At 42.0% G+C, this 22748-nt stretch overlaps 1 protein-coding gene across 1 annotated transcript in view; it reads left to right on the top strand.

Annotated features, from left to right (window-relative positions):
• LOC122712215 (transcription factor hamlet-like) overlaps positions 1–18645 on the top strand; it is a 64397-nt gene extending 45752 nt beyond the window's left edge. Inside the window, exons 4-8 of the mRNA XM_043931662.1 lie at positions 6723–6854; positions 8219–8345; positions 14216–14315; positions 16366–16522; positions 16621–18645. Of these exons, the coding sequence (XP_043787597.1) occupies positions 6723–6854; positions 8219–8345; positions 14216–14315; positions 16366–16522; positions 16621–18645 (2541 nt within the window). The remainder of the gene's footprint in view (positions 1–6722; positions 6855–8218; positions 8346–14215; positions 14316–16365; positions 16523–16620) is intronic.
• The last annotated feature ends 4103 nt before the right edge of the window (positions 18646–22748 follow it).

Genomic DNA, 22748 nt, shown 5'->3' on the forward strand with positions numbered 1-22748 from the left:
AGCTCTCTCTCTCTCTCTCTCTCTCTCCAACAATTGTCATCCCCTACCTTCTCCGTCACGTTGTAAACTTTGTCCTTTGAATGTGAAATTAATAAAGTAATGAAAATCCGTGGAAAGGAAAGAGAAATTTTCGTGGAATCCAACGTTTCGTGGAAACGTGGAAACGTTTCGGTCGGATCTCCTTGCGAGAACTGTTTCGCAGAGGAACGAGGAGTGGAGCGAGAGATTTTGGCAAATTTTCTGCCAGGCTAGCCTCTCTAATGATCGATCATATAAAGGGGCTGGCAGTGACGCGACTCGGATATAATTTATACCGCTAGATAGCGTGGAGGGTAGCTTCCCTTAGAAGGCAGGAGAGAGAGAGAGAGAGAGAGAGAGAAAGAGAGATTCTGCAGAAAGGCCGGTTCGGGGGTGGCATCTGCTGCGCGTTAGACACGGGTCGGAGGGCACCGTTTGCTTCGTCATTACTTGCGTTAGTTTGCCGGCACGAGTCAAGTGGGTCAAGTACGGGGAAATATGTATCTAATCGGGGAGAAAAAAAAAGTCTGTCGTGCTTCTTTGAATTGCGTATGAATCGACGTAAAATCGTATAATGGAGACCAACCTTGAAAGTATGTCTTCTCGTTCGTTCTCGGCTCTTACTCACCCGTGTGTATTCTTTATCGTTTCCCGTGTTTGAACAGAAAACTCGATTGTCTTTGCACGTAAGTGGACACAGCCGCGCGATTAATCACCGATATCCCACCGCTTGTATAATTGCAAACTCTGATTTACGATTCGTGACTCGTGTGCTTCGTCTCTTTATCGCTCGCGCGTTTGCCTATCAAAAATGTAATTAAACGTGGTCTGTCGGCTCGATATCGGTCTCGTTCGAATTTCATTTGGAAATTCTATTGATCGTGACGCTGGTTTTTCCTCCAACGACAAGCTCGATAAAATAATTCCTCGACGATCGAAGGACTCCGGTTTGACAGAGGAGCGCGGCCCATTGACAAATTTCTGTCGTTTCACGATTAATTTCGCTCGATGTAATTTCCCTCCCTAGTGTTTTATTTTCTTCCTTTTTCTTCCGCTATTATTTCTCCACATATAAAATATATAATAACGAATCAAGAAAATATCTTAGAAAGATTTGCAAGGAACGGATGAGGAAAGAAATTAATAATCGCGGGCCAATTAAGGGTGGCAGGGGGGCTTCGACAGTAGGCGTGAGCCGTCTACGATCTCCTTGGGGAGAGGGGAGGGGGTGAGGTTTAAACTAAGAGGAAATTAAGCAAAGATGTCGCCACGGCTAATTCGGGTGGGGCGCGGATACGACGACGTCTGGAATCGTAAACAGTCCTGTTATTTAGGGGATGATAATTGACCGTTTCGCTCCCTCCCCGCCGCGCGACGCCCAACGAATTTCTCGAAACTCTGGGAAATTCACCGGTGCGCGCGCGGGGCACACGATGTTTACGAGCCTCTCTCTCTTTCGCCCCGTTGTCGATCGACCGGGGGATGAAAATGGAATTCGATACGCCATTGTTGCGTCACACGACGATAATCACGGCTCACTGTCGCCAATTTCGATCTACGTGATCGTGGCCGTGACTCTGCTCGATTCCAGAGGATTCCATCCTTTATTGTCCGCCGTATAAATATTAGTTGGTATTTTCTGGAATTAATGAGCGACGAACGCTTGATATAATTTTATCATTATTATTTGAATTAATCGGTATTGGAAAATAAAATTAATTGGTTGTTAATGGAAAAATTTTTCGCAAAATTATATTAGAGAACGAATTCTCACGAATTCAAGAAGATTAATCTTTCGTTAAATTTGTTTGAAATAAATTAAGTTTGGGATTAAAAGTTGCGTTATAAAAATATTGATAAAATTATATCGCGAAGAATGAAATTTGTGGAAAAAATTTTGACGAAATTATATATTAAAATGAGCTCTGGTGAACTTATTTAGAAGGGTTTATTAATCGCTTATTGTTTATTATAAATCGGTTTTTGTTCTTGTTCTTTTTTTTTTTTTCGAGAGTTAAACGAGGAGCAATGTTATGGAAAAATTTTGACAAAATTATAGAGGGGATTGAATTGAAAATATCGCGATGCCTCGAAGTTGACGAATCAGGAAAGTTGCGAGGTCGGTTTCCCAGGAGGTGGAGGACACGCTGTGTCGGCTAAAAGCATTTTTGCGTCGGCCATCACGGTACTATCATATGCTATCGATCCACTTTATTCATAACTTTCGTCCCTCGTTACCACGTTGAAACGGGCCTCTCTTTCCCTCCGCCCATTCTCTCTTTCTTCCTTTCTGCGGCTGTTATAGTTTTACATTAAAATTACGGGAGGAAAAATTACGCTTTTCATTTATTTTTACATTCGATGTACGTCCGTACCGATATATTTTTCCTTTCACGATTATTGGACCATCGAGCCATTAAAAATACAAAGTGTTCCATTTGTAACAATTATTCCCAAATCTTCTCGTTATTCCGAAAAAAATGTTTCAAGTAAAATCTACTTTCGTTTCGAAAGAGGGACGTAATTTCATTTGAATCACTTTTTTTTCTTTTTTTAATGCGAAAAATTACTCATAGCGAAATCTCTATCGATTCAAAACAATTAAAAACACGCTCTAAACTCTAATTTTCTAACTTTCACCGAAAGAAAACGAAAAACTGTGAAAATTAATAGATTTACTTTCGTCCAAAGATTCAAATCACATCTCGCAAAATATTTCAAAAAAAAAAAAAAAAAAAAAGAATCGACACGAGGAGATCCAGGTGACTTGGACACACGATGTCTTAATTTGTGAATGGACACGTTCCACGTCGTGAATGGCGTCCCTTCGAAATCGAACGAGCAGATAGAAACGTCGAATTCAAGGATTGGAAGATCACGATCGTTCGAGGAAGATCCTGGTTGAATCCTCGTGAAAAACGTGGAAAACGACGCGGAACCTCGCCGATTATGAGGGTCCATTGAGAAGAGGGAGGATCTGCCGCGCTGTCTGCCCAAGTCTCCTTTCTCGTGCGGATATTTTGGGTAAAATCCAGCCGACGTGGAAAGATCTCTCTCTCTCTCTCTCTCTCTCTCTCTCTCTCTCTTTCTCTTCCTCTCTCTCTCGTCGGCTCGGTTTTGTTGGAGGTGTGAGGTTACAAAGGATGAAAAAGAGGAGAGATCGCGTCGTGTTTTGTGCGAGGACGACCCGTGTCCTGGCCGAGCGGGGCCCCATGCCGAGGAAACCCTCTGGAACCGTGTGCCCCGCACAACGGTTTCGAACGCGTCTTGTCCGCCTCTTGTCGCCTCTTCTTCCGAATTCTCCTTCCCTTCTTTCACTCGCCGGCGGATTCCCTGTCCGCTCGAGCGGACAAATTAGATCCCGAAACATTTTCTCGCCGCGAATACTTTAAACGAGCACCAACTTGGGAAACTTGAACTCGAGAGGAAAGTTTCAATTTACGGGGATGGGTTTGTAGGCATTTGGGTCGGGTGAAATATATATATTTTTCCTCTTGTCTTTAATTAAAGCAAGGTAGTGGAGAAGTAAGAAATACATTGGATATACGATGTACGAGCTACTTTTTTTTTTTTTTTTTCTATTGCGATTGTATTTAAGAAAGAATTTCATTCACTTGTATGTTATTGCATAGAATAATAATTCATTCCTTCTTGTTTTCTTTTCTTTTCTTTTCTTTTTTTTTTTTTTTTTTTTAACACGAAGAAACGAAATCTCACGCATCCATCCAATATATATTTTCTTCAACTATTTTTCCCCATATGAAAGTGAACGACGCCGACATTCAATTATCATCGTTGCCCTCGAGCTGCCGTCGAACTGTGAATATCGCTCAGTGTTCCAGAGAGGATGGAAGGAAGGTTCGTGGAAAGAAAGAGAGAGAGAGAGAGAGAAAGAGAGGAGAAAAAAAACAAGGAGAAAAAAAAAAAGAAAAAAAAAGAAATCAGCAGAAACACCGGGGATGTAATTAAAATGGTCGCGCATTTCTGCCAATTTTAGCAATTTCGCGGCGACGCGCGCGGCGTGCCGTTAAAGAGGCTCAAGGAATCATGCAATTATAATTTATTCGCGTGTCGACCGTCGACTCGGTCTCTCCCTCTCCTCTCTCCACCATTCCTCCTCCTCTGCCTTTTCCCATTTAACTCGTATTTTCCTTTGACTCTCTTTCCAACCTTTGCCGGTGTTCCTCTGTTATTGTGCGGAAGATAATGCGCGCGGCCTCGTAATTAATTCCTCCTCGATTCGATAAAGAGGAACAAATGTACTCCCCTCCCTCCCTCTCTCTCTCTCTCTCTCCCGGTCGAAGTCAGACGTCCAAATTTCTCGAGTGTTTCCTCTCTCGGATTCGTCGGTAAAAATGGACGGTGTATTTCGCTTTTAATTTCAAAGAGGCTCCGATCCTTAATGCCCGTTCCGGTTGCGAGCGGAGAGAACCGCTCTTGGAACCCGCCGAAGGGAGCCCGCCGACGCTTTCTGCGCCACGATTATGGGAATAAACGAGATCCACGAGGCTAGACAAATCTGTCCTACGAATTGTTAGCACATGTCCGTGTCCGCCGACAAAGAGAGATGGAAATTCCCGCTGCGAGGTCCGCCGTGTGTCGGTTGACACACTGGCTTCTTGAAAATTCAAAGATCGATGGAGCCTGTTTCTTTCTTTTTTTTTTTTTCATTATTCCAATAAATTTGAAACGATGAATTTTCACGAATCAAGCAATCTTAAGTACGCTCATTTCTCTTTTGTATAGAAAATAATTATCTTTTGGTCGAAGGTTTTTTCCCAAAATAAAATTTTATAGAAAGATAAGATTAAATGATCGTCAACTGTTGGATAAAACGTAATAATGCTCTGTTGAATCGACATCTCGTTCAAGAGAAAAAAAAAAAAAAAAAAAAATTGAAAAGGAAGCATTTACGCGTTAGAGAGTGAGAGATCCCTTAAAGGCGAAGTGGGAATTTTAACAAGTTTCCATTTTCCTCCCGCAAAAATGCTCTTTGCCGCGCGAATAAGTAGCAAAGTTGGCTCATCGTAGTGAAAGGTGTCACTCGCGTGAGATCCTAATCTGTCGCGTTGCACAGCCAGAAGTCCTATTGTGGCGGCTCGTTCGTGCCCATCTTCGAAAAACTCTCCTTAGCCCGGTAGCTAAACTGGCCATTATGAGGAATCGCGCCATCTCGCTTTCCTTTTCTTCCTTTCTTTCCAAACTGTCCCACTTCTTATTCAGGCATTATAGGGTATTATTAGTCGGCCGTCTCTACCTGAACCGATGCGACGATCAATGATACTCGTCTTTGGTAATCGTTCCAGACATCAAGAAATGGAAAATCTGGCGCAATAATCTTTCTCTCTCTCTCTCTTTCTCTCTTTCTCTCTCAGAAATCGTATTAAATATTACTTTTACGAAATCTTAGAAATATTTCCTTCATCGAACGTACGTTTTAAACTTTACGTCGTTAGATTACGTTCCTCGAATTTTAACAATTTATCAGAAGAATTGGCAAAGAATTGGCAAACGTAGGAATATATAATCGAAAATATTGAAAATTCGGTTTGGTGTGCGAGTGTGACAATGAGAAGCTTCAATCAGAGAAAGCGTCAAGGCGTGAATAAATATTTCTTACGAGTTCATCCCCATGTTTCTCTACAGTTTACTCCTACCTGAGATTATCCGGGATGAACAAATTTTTCCTTGGGAAGCGACACTTCTCAAGGCTGCTGCTACTAGTACTACTACTACTATTACTTGATAATGCGTGCATTACTTACCTGCAAGGTAGACCGCTTTATCCACCTGCGAGATTCATTGATTTTTATGGGTGCACCTAGTTGTACTCGTTACCGGCAGGTGGTAGGGTAAAACCGACCAACGGACCCCTGCGGCGAAACTCACTCAGATATCTGTGATAAGGGAACGTTGAAAATACCTCTTCTATTTTTAGACAGAGAAAAAAACTTCGCGTTGATAAAATATAACTAAAAAAAAAAATCTTACTGATTTATAATCCTATTATTTTGATTCAATTTTTGATTTCAATGACAAAATGATATTTTCGATGATTTCTTTTTTCTTTTTTTTTTTTTAAGTAAAAAAAAAGTAAGTATAAAAGTAACTATCGAAATTATTTCGAAAGAAAAGATTAATCGAGGATCGATACGTGATATTTTCATACGCATTTCCTCGAAGTACAATGGACAACGACATCCCCGATGTGGAAGTGTGAAATGTGTTTAGAGCCGGGAGGGTGAGAATTGGCCGGGGAAGGTATCGAAAGGCGGGCCGTCCAGGGGCGTATCAGGGTGAGACGCTTGGCCGGCCAAGCGTCTCGGTGCGTATCGTGGCCGCGCAAGACAATTGAAAAAATCACTTGTCTCGCCCTAAAAGTAGGGAGAGTGAGAGAATACACCCCTAGATGGATGCTGGAGCGACGCGACTGGGTGTGATGAGAGGGCGATATATATATATATATATATATATCCGTTAAACGCAACACCCCGGATCCAAAACATTGCGGTCACGAAGTTCTGAAACTGTTTTCCGCACGTGCACCGGGCCGCGTTGCACCCTGAATAGAAATGGATCGTTTCTTAATGACACTCGAACGTAGCGACGTCGGGCGCAAGGTGGATTGAGTTAGAGAGAAAAAAAAAAAAAAAAAAAAAGAACGTTTACAGGGGGTATACAATAAGAAAAATAATTTTTTCCAGGTTCGTACGGCTGGAAGCGGGGTGAGGGGGTGGTTGGACGCATCCCACGAGACGAATAATTGGTTGAAGTATGTTCGAAGCACTAGCAGCCCTCACGCGGTTAACATGCGTCACGTGCTCATTGGTGGACAGGTATATAATATTTGAAAAAGAAAAGAAAGGAATTCGTTAAAGCGAATTATTATATATGATAAACTCAAATCGAGTTTCTCCCGATTTCCATTTCCGAGCTTCGATAATTGTTTTACAAGCACGGTATAGTAAGTTGGCGCGTGGCACGTTTGGTATTGACCACTAACGTATTCGGTTTTCGAGCGCAACTGGACACTGGATCGACAGTTGCAGTTAATAGGAAGGAATAATTACACGGTGTCAGACACAGTCGTAGTTAATTCCACGTGTGCTGGTGAAACTGAATATAAGAAAAAAAAAAAAAAAAAGAAAAAAGAAAAAAAAGAAAAGGTGCAGCAACGCTGCCATGTTTCTCGTGACTCGCTAATGAGACGACGATGGAACGGAAACCAACGCGGCCAAGTTTGTAGATTTACGTTTAGATTTGTAACTGCCAAATGCACTGCTTCAAAATTCCAACTTTGCTGCTCTTTCGCACGCAACTTTCCTATCCGCCAATTTCATCTTCTCGATAATTCACAATACACAGAGCAAAGAGATTTTCATTTGCGAATTTTTATATCGAACTACGTTCTTTTCAAAAACGTTATTCACTTTTTATTTATATACGTATATAGCTCGCTTTGGTGTCACTTTAAAAAAAAAAAAAAAGTAAAGAATAGGCATAGAGTTTCAAAGAAGAATAATTTTTCTTAATTATCGAGAAGCCGTATGTGTGATTTTTAGATAATGATCCCATAAATGGGAAAAAGACAATGGAGGTCACGATGTCAATTCGGGGTATGATCCCATCCTTTGGACTTTCCATCCATGTGAACCACGGCACATGGTGTTGGGCCGCGTTGTGGGCGCTCCCTAAGCTGCGTGTATACAGGGTGTTTAGTTATTAAGTCACCCTACGGGGTCGTTTCGGTGACTTCCTATACGCCCCGCTCGCAATCGGTGTGGGAATGGGGAGGGGATCCTCTATCAGAACCCTACAGAATCGCCGTTGTAATGACTTTTCGGGGGCCTCCTCACGACACCATAAAGATCCTTTCATTGCTTCCGACTGTTATGGACTCGATGGAAAATTTGTGTCGTTCAAAAGCGCGATATTTAACGAACGATATTTAACGATATTTTTGGACGAGCTCGAAATTATTATCAATTTTTCCCGTTTGATTCGAAATATTCACTCGCCAATTTGCTTCAACGAATCTCAACATCTTTCCATTCGTAATTATTAAAGTGTCATCTCGATGTAGTTGTTCTTCTTCGAGCGTTACTCGAGATTATTATTCCAACTAGGCCGAGATAATTCGCGATGAAAGGTAACAAAAGTGATGAGGGGTCGGAGGATTCAAGGGTGTCATTGTCCGCAGATGGTGTACGAGGCGGTGAGGGACATTGCGGCGGGTGAAGAGCTTCTTCTCGGTGTTCGAGAACCTCTTCAACTTCAGGACATGCTCGGCGAGAATACGACCGAGGATCGAAGCGACCGAGAGACCGGTGAGTATCAAACGCGATGCGATCACCAATTATCCTAGTTATTAACCTACCTCTCTCTCCCAACATCCCTTCGATCGATCATCTGTTAAACTAAGAACCGGTTATGCGAACAAAACGTAGGTTCAGCCGGGTGTTGATCGCGATACAATCGTTTGTTTATTATCCAATCTTTTCAAGATTATTCGATCTTTTCGCGCTATTTTTTTTAACACTTTGATTGAAAATAATCCGAATGACTTCAGAATTCGGAATAAGATATCGATCAAATTAAACCGATTAAATCAATTATACAATTCATCGACTTGAATTAAAAATTTCTCAAAAAAAAAAAAAAAATGGAACGATTCTCCTGCTCTCCATAATTCTAAAAATTTGTATTTTCGTGAAACGAAAGTTTCACCACCGAATGTTCGCCAACTGACGAGGGGCGGAAGCACGGAGCAATCGAACAAATGATCAAGCCCATTAAAATATTCCCGATCGTGGTGTACACAAGCTGGCTTTACGACTTTTCGGGCCGATACACATCGTGACTCGTGCCCACTTGCGTACGCAGAGAAGGGGGAGGGGGCAGGTGTCTTCGAAAAAGCCGGAATTATCCCTCTGTGATGCGAGGGAGGGCAGAGGGTAAATCGTGAATCGTTGACTGCACGAGCTGTCCTCGTCATGCACCCGTGATTCTGGCGTGATTCACCTGGTCGGCCGTTGCGTATTTAACCCCTTTTTCGAAGGTAATAAGCATTGATTATCTCGAGATAGACGCACTCGTGCCGCGTGCGTTGTATTGTTACCTCGCCTCCACCCTCCTCCCCTAGTACGTTTAAATTTCAATTCAGATCCTCATTCGTTTCACATTCCTGTCTTCGCGATTCCCGAAGGAGAAAGTTTGAAGAATATTCGAGGAGCGGTGGGGAGAGGAGTGTGTTGCCAAACGGGCATCGTTTATCTTCGATTTTCATTAGGTGAAGCGCGATGAAATATATATATATATATATTCGAGACATTTGCAAGGAGGGTTCCCACCTCAGCAGTGCCCGGCTGCTCGACAATTATCTGGTTGTAACTCGTGCACGATGGTCAGGACTCGGATGACTGGCTGAGATTAAATGGGGAGGTATATACGCGACTCCCCGCCCAGATGTCGCGGTAATTAAAACCGGGATTATTATGAAAGTTGGAGGCGGCGAGGTGTCTACGGTTAATTCGCCCACGATTTTTACTCGTAATTTTCGCCTACCAATCGTAAACGTCTCCTCCGAAGACAGAAGACACGTTCTTAATTAAATCGGCCTTCCCCTCCGGCCAATTAAAATTTCCCTTGATCTCCAACCTGATATTTTCCATAACTCTTGTAAATCGTTTTCCTACGAGGAGAAGGAGAAATTTCTCTCAATTCGTTCGGGAAATGGTTTCAACCTTAGCAAGATAAAATTTTATCACGATAATGTATGCTTGTTGTAAGAAATATATATATTCACGCGTGGAAAAATATATTTTACGCGTCTAATAATTCGAAGGTACACGTGTTTTCCTCCTTCCTCCTCCTCCTCCTCCTATCAAAAAATTGTAGAGAAAGAATAAGTGGTGGCCATAAAACACGGGAAAAACGGTGGAACATTATCGCTGTTAATCCGAGGGAGCCATTTTTACGAGAAATCCCTGGCAATCTGGTGCGTGCAGCGAGAATAATGATGTCAAACAAACGGCGTACACCCCGTGCAACCCTTGCGAGGGACATCTCCGCTCCTCCTTCCGTCACCCTTGAGCGGATCATTTTTTTTTCACGTGGCGCGGGGAACGAAGGGAATCGCTTTAACGCGACGACTGAACGGGGGCGAGCGTATGCATGGGATCGCATTAAATAAACGGTGACAAAAATCTTCTTTATGCGCTCGGAAAACAGTTTTTTTTTTTTTCACACGCTACCTCTCTACAGAGCTAAAAAAAAAAAAAAATATCGATACATCCAGGGATGGTTTCGGGCATATAACCGGTTTTATTTGCTGCTCCATTGTTCTCATCGTCTCTCGATAAGCGAGCGAAACTGGCCTCCGTTTGACGCGTATTCATAGCGAAAACGATTTTCTTCAATACGAATCAATACGATTTGAAGAATTTACGATTTGAAATTATACGACATCGAAATTATCTAACTGGTTAAAAAATCGATCGTTAAAAATGTACAACGGTGCCTTTGGCAAAATTAATACAATTCTCTCTAATATGTGATTTTTCTTTAAAATACTACTTGATTTTACTCGTGATAATTGTCCAATTAATTTATGGTGATTTGACCCAACGAAAATATTAAAAATGCTATTTTTCGTTTATCCATTATAAAAGGATAAGGATTAACAAGGATCGATCCTTTTACATTGTATCTATGCAGAGTGTTCTTTCTTAAAAATGATTTTATAATAAACAAATATGAATAAAAAAAGAAATAGGGGAAACGTCGAGTCTATAACTCGATAACAGTTACGCGTGATTCTTGGCCGAATGACGAGCTATAGGTCGTTTTATGACACCGAGACAGGCGCATTTTTTTCGCCTATTCGGTAAACCACGTTTGCACGAGGCAACAACAACGTTATCGAGGGGGGAGAGGAGGGGGGCGTAGATACAACTGGCGACTGGCAGTTAACAGTGAGTTATGGTTTTGATTTTTCGCGGCGCCCGATTTTTCGCCCTTTTACAACGCCACTTTTTTCGTCTCTTTGGCCACGAGACGCATCTCTTTCCCGCTTCGGATGGCTCTATTTAGGGTCGTTGATAATTTATGGCCTGGTATTGTCGATTAACACGCGCGTAACCTGGCCTGAGAGAGAAGAGAGAGAGAAAGATAGAGAGAGAGAGAGAGAGAAAAGGAAAAGGGTACAGTTTGAAAGAAAAAAAAAAAAAAAAGGGGTATCCGTGCTTAAAAGGGCACGCGACGCTGTTTTCGAAGGGGGTGGAGCGCGCGTGGAGGGCGGGTGAAAATGGGTGACAACCCTATCTGATTCACCGAACTAATGACACGTCCTGTTTGACGTTTCACTCGCGTTTCAACCCTTGTTACAACAATTTACAATTCTTCTGGAATTTGTAAATGTGAATTGTCGAATTGTCTCGAGAGTATAACTTGAGAGTGAAACTCTCGAGAACTGTATTTTTTTTTTTTTGATAAATGACACAAATGACACAAATATTGTGTTGAGAGAATAAAAATGCATTCTCAGTGGATTTGCAAGAAATATATTAATCAACATCGAATTATTCGCATTCTTTAGTATTGTTCTTCGTTGAACCTTCATGAAGTTGTACCATTATTGCATCAAATTGATGATGTTTTGATCTTGTCTAATATTAATTTCGTTTCCATCGTTGCAATGATCGTATATAAAGTTCGTATAAAATTCCTTTGAAATTTGTAAAATCATGAAGTTTTATACTCAGAGATGCTTTAGAATTTTCTTTCTTTCGTTAAAAAGTTTGATGGGGTATAGAAGATTAGTATATTTTCGATGGAAGGAGTGTTGCTTCCGTTTCGAGTCAGTGTTTCGCATCAGTTCTTCGGGTCATCTACTTGATCCTGGTCTGTCACGACGCCACGGAAACATTGATTTCCGTTACTTTTTCCCATGCAACCGCCAACTGACACGGCTGCAGGGGGGTGTTACCAGTGAATCCCACCTGTTGACTTTCCACGACGTCGCATTTTGCCAGGTTTTTTGTAATAATGTGATCGATATGTAACAACGTTTATTCGTATTTTCTTTGTGAATATTACAATTATTCTATTTACTCTCAAATTGTAAATTTAACTTTGCCACGTGAATATGTTATTGAAGACTTTTTAAATTTATTTATTAATATTAGACGTTCAAATTTACCATATGAAAAACGATTTTTTTGATTAAATATGGTAGATCAAACATTTTTATTTTAAAAATGAACAAACATTTAAAATTGTGCAATTGCCAAATACACGAATCATCTATTTTTTCATTTCGCATTATTAAAATTTTTGAGATTCTACAAACGTGACGTGATTTAAATTTGCAAAAAAAAAAAAGAATTCTCATTCAAATTTTTTCTCTTCTCGAACCGTTGACATATTTTTCGTCTCTCTCTATCGATCTATAGGAGGTAGGAGTTTTTTTTTTTTTTTTTTTTCTTTTTGAAAGGCCTCGTTTAGCAGATCGCGAGGTCGACCGCATCCTTCATTGTTTAAATTCACGTCGTGCCGCTTCAAATTAGTCCTGGATGGAGGAACGATTAACGTTCTATGGGGGGGTTGGTTGCGTGGCGAGGGGCGTAGTTGGTGGCGTAGGGGCTGTGCCCGGTTCCCATGAAGGTCCGTTGGGGGCCATCGCTCGACCATATGGTTGGGACAAGTGTAGCGGCAGATTTAAATAACCGTTGGTGGACGGATATCTTTCTCAATTTTATAAGCCCAGCTAATATTCCATCCACCATACGTCGATTGCCTCTATTTTATCTTTTATCAGTTCCTATATTAAAACCTTAAAAATCGTTTTGATCATTTTGTATAAAATATTTTTTCAATCCTTCGCAATTTTAACGTAAATCGATCTCTCGATGAACGAATTTATTAACTTTATTATTGAAAAATCGACACACACATTTTTATGCAAACAAAGAAATTTTAAAATTGTCTCCTCTTTATCTTTTTCTATATGAGGAAAAAAATTAAATATCTTATACAGCTTTCTATCTGAATGTCAGTATACAAGATTAATTGGAAATAACCACTGCTCGAAAATTCACTTTCGAACACTACCTGTCTCGTCACCCTTTAGAGGGGATAAATGAAGGTTTGACCGTTGGATCGGTCCGGAATCCCCGTCATTAAAAATTACACGCTGTCCCGTTCACGGCCTCCTGATTTTACCTGCCTGTCGGGGGTGAAGGGAGTCCGCAGGGGGCATAGCGAGCCTCACCTGCGATTGGTCGGACTCCGGCCTCGCCGTTACCAATAGGAAGCGGTCCCCGACACCCCGTTCCTGTTTTCAGTTGTGGGATAACGTGCCACCAGCTAACCGGTGCATCATTGTACCCATTGTCTTCGTCGACTGCAGCATCGTGACCGAGTTGCGCGAGAAGAAGGCACTTTGTCGCGATCTTTGTGGCTTGTGTTCGTTAATCCTCCTCTTGGAGGGAAATTTTTTATCGAAAAGAAATTTCCTCCATTTATTTTTTTTAAACAAATAGCGAAACGGCGTACGATAACTTCGCGCGTGGCGTAAAAATTATAAAAGATTCGTTTCCTAATTTTCCAAAGGTATTATTCGAGTCAATCATTTGACAACAAGTGCCGAGATAATTTCTGCCTCATCGATTCTCCTTTTATCAACTTTTCTTTCATCGTATGGAAAAAGTGATGATGATTGAGTTTCGCGCGTAAAATTATAAAAGATTCGTTTCATCCCCTAATTTTTATTATTCGAGTCAATCATTTGACAAGTGTCGAGATAATTTCTGTTTCATCGATTCTCTGTTTCTTCTATCGTATAGACGAAAAATAAAGAAAAAAAAAAGGAAAGGAAAGGAACGATTTAGGACGGAGAAGGAAAGAAGAATGGTGAGTTCTTCCGAGCGGATAGATAAAACGATAGTGCCGGTTTGATTTAATAATTCAGGAACAATCGTGGCGTCCACTTGTCACGCCACTCTCCTCTGCTGGCTCCCCGCGCGATTCTCGATCACGTAATTCGCCCAACACCAGGACGGGTCACGTATCATCGTTCTCGGGGGTGTAATTTATAGAGCCGCAGCCGGTCACAATGTGGGACGGAATTATGACTTCCCAGACTGTCTCTGTTCCTCGCTGCCTCGTTTCACGTGCCTTTTCTTCTTTGTGCTTATAGCCTCGCAACACAGTGGAACCGTAGACGAGGACAAGGAGGACGAGGAGGAGGGCGAGACTAGATGCACCGTCTGCGACAAACCGTTTCAAGATATCGAATTGTAAGTAGCATAAAAAAAAAATTCCCAATTTTTGTTATCTCCCTCAATCACAAACACCAGTTCAAAATTTTAATTTAAAATTTGATTCTTGTTGATATCCATGCTTATTTTCGAACGCTTCTTTTTTAATCCTTGACACCTTTTATCGAGAAAAATTATTATTATTACGAATTGATAATCGTGGTGAAATCAATGTTACAAAGCTTACAAAGGATTCGTGACTGGTCGTCACGTGTTTTTCAAAATCAGATTGCGAGAATCGTCCTCTCTAATGATACGAAATCGATGAATCGCGATCGAGATCGATTAGATATAATTCTTCATAACCGCATATCGCTTCGAAAGCTTAATCTACGTATCGATGCCAGATACGATTTTTCATATTTATAAATTAAAACGTTAGAGGGGAAAAAAAAAAAGGAAACAATAAATGGATGGAACGGTGTTGGGGATAATCGGTTCGATCGGTTTGATTCGACGGATAAATTGTTGGGTAATGGACGAGATGGAGGAACCGAGAGGCGCGTTATCCACTCGAAATCTGAGCGTTAGCCGTGCACGGAAAAGAGGGGCCCCGAGCACGCAAATCATTTCGAGGGTTGCTTTCGAGAATTACGATAGCTTTTTCAGGGTTGTTCGAGGCTGTTTGCGCGCCACCATTAAACGAAAAGTCAAATACTTGACCGATGCCCGAATCGTCGCGTGAAAGCTCGTGTTATTTACCTTCCAATCTTTTCCCACGATACGAAAGGATGCAGTTCTAATTATATCAAAATCAAATCTTCTTTAATTAAAAATAAATATACATCTTCCTCTTTATTTGCACTACCCTTCAATTTTCCTTCTCCTAGACAGAATTTGTAATTAAATCGATCTTACGATATTTTTATTTCTATTCAACTCTTTCGAGTGTAAAACATCCCCTTCTTCTTAATAGAACTTACTTTTTAACTTGATCTCTAATATCCTATTCGATTAAATTAAACGTCTAATTAATTCATTTCTTTAATCTTCCGTATCATTTTATATTCACAACGTAACTTATTTACTTCCTTTCATCGCCGAGTGATATCTCTCGTCTAAAATAAAATAAGAATAAAAAAAAAAAAATAATTATCTCGCGTTGCATAACCGGAGGGGGAGAGGGAGAGTGGTCCAATTTCGGACATCCATTTCGTCCCGTTCCGGCATCTGTTTCCCGGTTTGGCGGCACACCGCGACACCAGCCGCTTCCGTGAGCCTCGGCTCGGCAGAGTCACCTGTTGTGGCACATAAAGTACGCGCGAGATCCGCATTCGGTTGCATCGAGCCACCCCCTTATGCATCATCGAAGGCGTCGCGTGCCCGCAGCTCATCTGGCACGGCGCACCGTCACCGTGAACCTACTATCTCACCACGAATAGGTTTCACGCGACACGTGTGTTCGAGGGTGTAAAATCAATGCCGGCCACCACACCATGGCACATCCTGTGACCATAACCCGTGCCCAACCTCGCGACACCCCGCGCTTGCAACCAACCCAGCTTGCTCCGTGGATACGTGTGTGTGTGTGTGTGTGTGCGTGTGTGTTCACCAACCCCCGACTGCCCGTGCCGCGGACACCTCTCTCTTTCTCACTCGCGACCCTTCCTTCGTTCCCTTTCCTCCCCGTGTATGTGTACCTACGATCACCACCCTCTTCCTTCGGGGGCGTGTGACCGTTATTACGCGAGAGCTTGTCCGCTGCCGCGCTACCGGAGTCACTTAGTCATCATCCTCGACTGCACCGAGCGCAGTCTTGGCCGGTGCCCTGCCCCGGATCGATTATATCTCGCCAATTTTCTTGCTCCAACGGAGATTTCCAACGGATTGTAGAGAGGTTTTTCTCTTCTTCTTCTATACCCTTTAAGACGGAGTGCCTCTCTTTCTCTTGGAACTGTCGCTCTTCCGGGTTTAAGAGAGAGAAAGAGAGAGGGAGATAAGATAATAGAAGTGATAATCCAGCGTTGGGATTTCGATAAAAGTGTTACGTTTCACGCGTGACGATTCTCGTCGACTATTCTGGTTTCAGATTGGACAGTCACCTGATAACCTGTCACAGATACCCGGCGGAGCAGCATCGGTGCGACAATTGTCCCAGAGCGTACGCCTGGCGACCGTTGCTGGTACGCCACCGAGCGATCGTTCACGGTGATCTTCGAAACTACCCTTGCGAGAATTGTCCGAAGGTAAGCATCACCTTTGACATGCGACTAGCCACGAAACGACACGTTTCCCCCCTTGAGTAACATCTTCAAAGTTTCGCTAACAGTCGGACAAACCGCAGGTCTTCACGGACCCGTCCAACCTTCAGCGCCACATCCGGACCCATCACGTGGGCGCGAGGAGCCACGCGTGCACCGAGTGCGGCAAGACGTTCGCGACCAGTTCCGGCCTCAAGCAGCACACCCACATCCACAGCAGCGTGAAACCGTTCCAGTGCGAGGTCTGCTTCAAGGCGTACACCCAGTTCTCCAATCTATGCCGGCACAAACGCATGCACGCCGATTGCCGCATGCAGATCAAGTGCGTGAAATGCGGCCAGTCGTTCAGCACGGTCACCTCCTTGTCCAAGCATAAACGATTCTGCGACTCGACGCCACCTACCGGCCCACCAGGCGCCATGCCGCAATTGCCCACCCCGGCCCCCAGCCCTTTCCTCGTTTACCCCAGACCCCCGGTCAGCCTCCCCGGAGGTCTGCCCTTCTACCCGACCAGCCTGATGGGCCCTTATCCAGGAATCTTCCCCAATGCCCCCAATTTCTTGAACACCCCCCTCCTGTTCCCGCCCAAGGTGGAGGAAGCCGAGAAGAGGAGCGAGAGCCCGAAGAAGGAACGCTTCACGCCGCCGAGGGTTCTGCCGCAGCACAGCAAAGTGTCGCCGTCCACCGCCGAGGAGGCGACCTCCTCGTTCAGACCGTCTCCGGCCAGACCGCCTGTCCAACCGACGCCGGAGAGCGACGACGACCCGTCCAAGAAACGGGAGATCGGGAGAGCGGGCAACGAGAAGAAACCGGACCCCGAGCATACCGCGTCGACGACCACCGCGTCGTCGACGAGCGTCGAGGAGACGACGGATCAACCGTTGGATCTGAGAGTGCAAACGAAGAAGCAGAGTTTCTCGAGCGCGACGGCCGAGAGGAAGCAGCCGAGCCGCAGCCCGTCGCCGACCCCGGCTCGGGTCGAGGACGTTCCACCGCCCCCCGACCCCCCCAAACCGGAGGAGGAGGGGGCCGCCTCCGTGCCGATGGAGGTCGATCCCAAGGACGTGGCGAGCAGCCCCCAGCTGAGGACCAGCCTGCCCGCCGAGCAACCGCCTACCAACACCCCGCCGCACATGGCGTACCCAAGACCGATCCACCCTATGTTCCTCGAGGCGATGTACCGCGGCCCGACCGGCTCCTTCCCCGGGTTCCCAGGCGGGCCCCCGCCCCCGGGTGGCGCCGCGCCCGAATCCAGGCTGCTGCCGCCCCTGCCACCCTTCGGACCACCCCGCGGCCTTCCTTTTTTAGGGACGCTTATGAACGGGCTCAGCGGCGCTAGGCCCGGAGGCGGAGGATTCGACCTGCTCGCCAGGCCGCCGCTGGGGCCGTTCCCCGGCGTGAAACCGTTTCAGGAGGCGGTGATCGCGCCTCACCACCACCACCACCACCACCACGCCCACGGTAAAATGAAGGATCGGTACTCGTGCAAGTTTTGCGGCAAGGTGTTCCCCAGATCCGCAAACTTGACCAGACACCTGCGCACCCACACGGGCGAGCAACCGTACAAGTGCAAGTACTGCGAACGATCGTTCAGCATCTCGAGCAACTTGCAACGGCACGTGAGAAACATTCACGACAAGCAGAGGCCGTTCAAGTGTCCGCTGTGCGAGAGATGTTTCGGCCAGCAGACCAACTTGGACCGGCACCTGAAGAAGCACGAGGCCGACGACGGGAGCGGTGTCGTTTCGGTGGCCGACTCACCCGGGAGCAGCAACGAGAACGAGCGCGAGGACACTTACTTCGACGAGATCAGGTCGTTCATGGGCAAAGTGACTTACGGGGGCGAAGCTGGTTACGGATTGCCTCCCCATCCGGCCTATCTGCCCAGCCGGCTTCACGAGATGCACGAGTCCAAGATGGAGACCGAGTACGACGAGGACGAGGACAGCGAGGAAGGCGTGTCCCCCCTGGACGAGACGGATGGCATGTCCCCGGCCGAGACCAAGGAGTCGACAACCCCGCCGCCCCAGTACGATCTGAAGCTGAGGGAGAAGCAGGAGCTGCTCAACAACAACACGGCGGAACCCGTGATCGAGATCTCCACATAGCTCGTTGGCCGGATACCTTGAAGAGGATGAGGATGAGGATCGTTTATCGAGGATCGTGTTGCCCCAGTCGCACCGTTATCCGATACGAACTTACGAAGATGTCTCGAATGTAACTGTTACGTTGTATGATCGTACATATATATATATATATGTATCGAGGAAAAGGTCTTCGAAATCGTGTTTCGAGGTAATAGTGAAAAAGAGTGATCGATCGAGTCGGACTTCCTTTTTTCCGAAGAAACGATGAAAAAGAAAAAAAGACATTAAGGACGCTGAACAAAAGCGCGTTTGCGATGATCCACACAAGACATTCTCCAGTCCCTCTTATTTTCCAAGTCTTTATTTTTTCTTTCTTTTTTTCCCCCTTTTTTTCCTTTCGCACCGCAAAGAGTGAGAATCCAAGCGAGATCGAACGAAATTCACTGTACTTTCTCATTCACACGAGCAAAAAAAAAAAAAAAAAAAGAGAACACACGTACACGTACACACATACACATACATACATACACGTATTCACGTTCGTTACGGGCAAGTTGTTCAATAGTGTAGTTCCTACAGGCTCGTTTCCATTCTACACACGCGCACGTAATTAATAATCGTTCGAACTTTTTCTCCCATTTCCGCTCATCGACCTGAAAAATCGGTCGATCGTCGTAGTATTATTTATTCATATTGCGAGTTACTTTGCGAGTGAAACTGTCTCGTACGAGAAGACAGGACCCGGATTCGAGTTTCTAAAACTCGATTTCCCTTTCCTAGTGGTATATATATGTATATATATATATATATTCGCGCAGGACGATTTAATCGTGAAGCGAGATTCATGGATATTCGAGATCAGGCCTCCGTTAAACCACGGAGCCACGAAATGATTATTCAACGAATGTTTCTTATCTTTTTTTTTTGTTTTCCTTCTTTCTTTTTTTTTTTTGTTAGCTAGTAGCAATCGATTGTTGCAATCGTCGATCGAAAGTGTGAATCGGATAAACCTCGTGCTCGAATAGATAGGAATGGATAACGTAAATTCTGGCGTTGGTCGACGCGAAGCCAAAGCGACGAGGATGGATAATTAGCGAAACGAGCGTGTAATTAGAAGAGAGAGTGAGAGAGAGAGAGAGAGAGTAACGTTTTATGAGAATTTGTGTACAAATTTCTATTAGATGATAATAACGTTTGTAAAAAAGAAGAAAAAAGAAGTTCTCCGTGATTTTTAATATATATATATTATATATATATATATAAATAGATATTATATATATACATATGCATATATTATAAATATGATTGCGATCTTATCGATTTTATCGTGGCACGTGAAGGATCACGAGAAGTACTTTGCGGGAAGGGCGCATAATTGTTACGTTTATTTCAGTGGATGGTTGATAAAAAGATCGCGTGTTCACATCCTGTTCTCGATGTTCAAGAATGATACTCGTGAATGTTCAACGAAAAAAAAAAAAAAAAAAAAAAAGGTTACAAATTTTTAATTGCGTATGGGTTTAAAAAAAACAAAAAAAAAAAAAAAAAAAAAAAAAAAAAAAGAGAAAAAAGAAGAAGAAATAAAGTTATTTCCTTTCTTTTCTTTCGATCATTCCCAGGCAACGTTTTTTGTGAATAGCGTTTTCGTAAATGGCGTTGACGAACATAGAATGTTCTTCTGTTTTTTCACATAAGGTTTTACGAATACGTGTTCTACATATCTCTCCCTGTCTCATCCTTCTCTCTGATTAATAGACGATAACAAACGTTACGGATTGATTAAGCATACTTATGTCGATCATACTAATTAAGAGCGATTATATTATGACTCTATCTATACATACTGTATAAAAGCATCCTGTAACTTCATTATGATTACTATTAAAATATTACACTTCAACCATGGCGACGTTAGATCATTGATCATCCAATAGTTTCTTCTTTGTATTATTAATTTGGAATATTTATAGTGGAATTTAATAGAAATTTTGTGTAATTTTTTATATTGAACGTATTCAATTAATACTTATAAAATAAAAAAAAATATATACATACATATGTGTATATATATATATATATATATATATATGGGATTTTGTGTCCCATGTTTTAAAACATTGCGTAAAAAAAATCACAATGTTTGTTATACCTTCTATTTAGAGCATTATTTTCAATTCATGATTCATAAAAGTTGATAAAGTTTTGATAAACATTTTACAAATTGTAACTTTATTCTTCTAACTTTTTTATATATTGAAAGTATAGTTGCCGAAAATATACACAATTTCGCCAAGTATATTCCGTTCAATATCGCACATTTTACATAGCATAGGTAATCATATTTTTATATAGTTGTAAAAAATAGAATAAAAGTTATAGGAACATATAAGAATGAGAAGAAAAACGCGTCATATATATATATATTTTATTTCATATATATATACATATATATTTTCTAAGTGCTTTATTCGGTATAAATTAGAAAATAGATAAAGATTTTTAATTATTTTATCAAAAAAAGATAAAAAATTAATTAGATATTGAAGCTTTTCGAACGCGTTGCATAGCAAGTATAGACAAGGAAAGTAAATAGAGAGAAAAGGACAGAGATAGAATAAAAATTCGGGAATCAGCGCCATCTTCAGAGTGCCGCAAATGAAACTAAATGTAAATAAAGAGGGCAAATAATAAGAAAAGGATAGAGATAGATCAAAATTGACTATTAGCGACATCTTTCGGAATTATTAGATAATATAGAATAAGTTAGAGTAAGAATTGATAACCAGCGCCATCTCTAAAAAGATAATTTTATTCTTTAGAGATGGCGCTCATCTTCACTTTTTATTCTTTAGTTTACTTAAAAAGTTACTTTGACACATCAGAGATGGCGCTAATAGTCACGTTTACTATATCTTTATCCTTCTCTTTCTATTCTCTATCCTTATCTATTAGTTTCATTTGCGGCACTCTAGAGATGGCGCTGATTTTCACATTTTTAACCTATCTCTATCCTTCTTCCACTATATCATTTTCCTTGTCTAACTTACTCTTGGCGCGTCATCACGTACGAGATATGGGATACCAATTGAATACACTTTCATCACTCGTCATTTATCTTAACTTTTTGAAATTCAAATTTAGATATAATAAATGGTTTATAAATCTTTATAAATCAATTCTTATGAATCTATTTAAAATCTTCATTGTTTCAAATGGCATAATATATAGATATATTAAAGATAACGATTGTCTCGCGAGCGCATCGCGTTAGAAATGACAAAGTTTCACAATGACGAGTTAATTGTCTCCTATTGAATTAACGAACGCTGAACTTTGCCTTTACACGCAATTTGATCGTCTGAATCGAACTCTTATGCCTATCCAATCTTCATTATAGTATACGCTTCGACTTTTCATTCAACAACGTTCGATTCATATCGTATTTGATCCACTGAGAGGGAAAGACGATTTTGATTATTATTAAAATTTTATTTAAACGAAGAAAATATTAGAAATTGGAAATTTGATTGATATTTAACATGCATGTTTTTAATATATTCCACGATTCTTCTTTGAAGATTTTTCTATGAAATTAACGATAACAATAAAGAACTTTATTATTTCATGGTTCAAGAAGCAAAGAAGGAAAAAAAAAAAGTAAACGATCTGTTACACTTGAAGTAGAAAAAACAATATGCAAATTATTGCAAATTGGATGATGATCTTTTCTGCGAATCCGTTTAATTGATTCCAATTGGTAGCGCGATTTTTCCCAATTATATAATCTAATTTATTATCTTACAAAATTCCTTCATTTTCAATTATTATATATTTATTATCATAAATATGAATATCATAAATATTCGTAGTATTTGAACAAGTCTTATTCAAATGAATTTACAAAATGAATTTTATCGTAACGATAAAACTAAGATTTTTCCTCAAAATTCTTTTCTTCGATTCAATTTTATTCTTCCGAAACTTCGATCGGAAATTCGATTTTTGACGAATTTCATTTCAACTTCAAGTCTGGATCTATCCATAAGACAGAAAATTGCAACTCGAATAGTTACAATTTCCAAACATTCAACATTCTACTCGGTAGAAATGACCGAATCGGTCGT

This window comes from Apis laboriosa, unplaced genomic scaffold (assembly GCF_014066325.1).
Source record: "Apis laboriosa isolate Shangri-la unplaced genomic scaffold, ASM1406632v1 scaffold1_cov151, whole genome shotgun sequence".
In the NCBI taxonomy this organism is placed as follows: Eukaryota; Metazoa; Arthropoda; class Insecta; order Hymenoptera; family Apidae; genus Apis; species Apis laboriosa.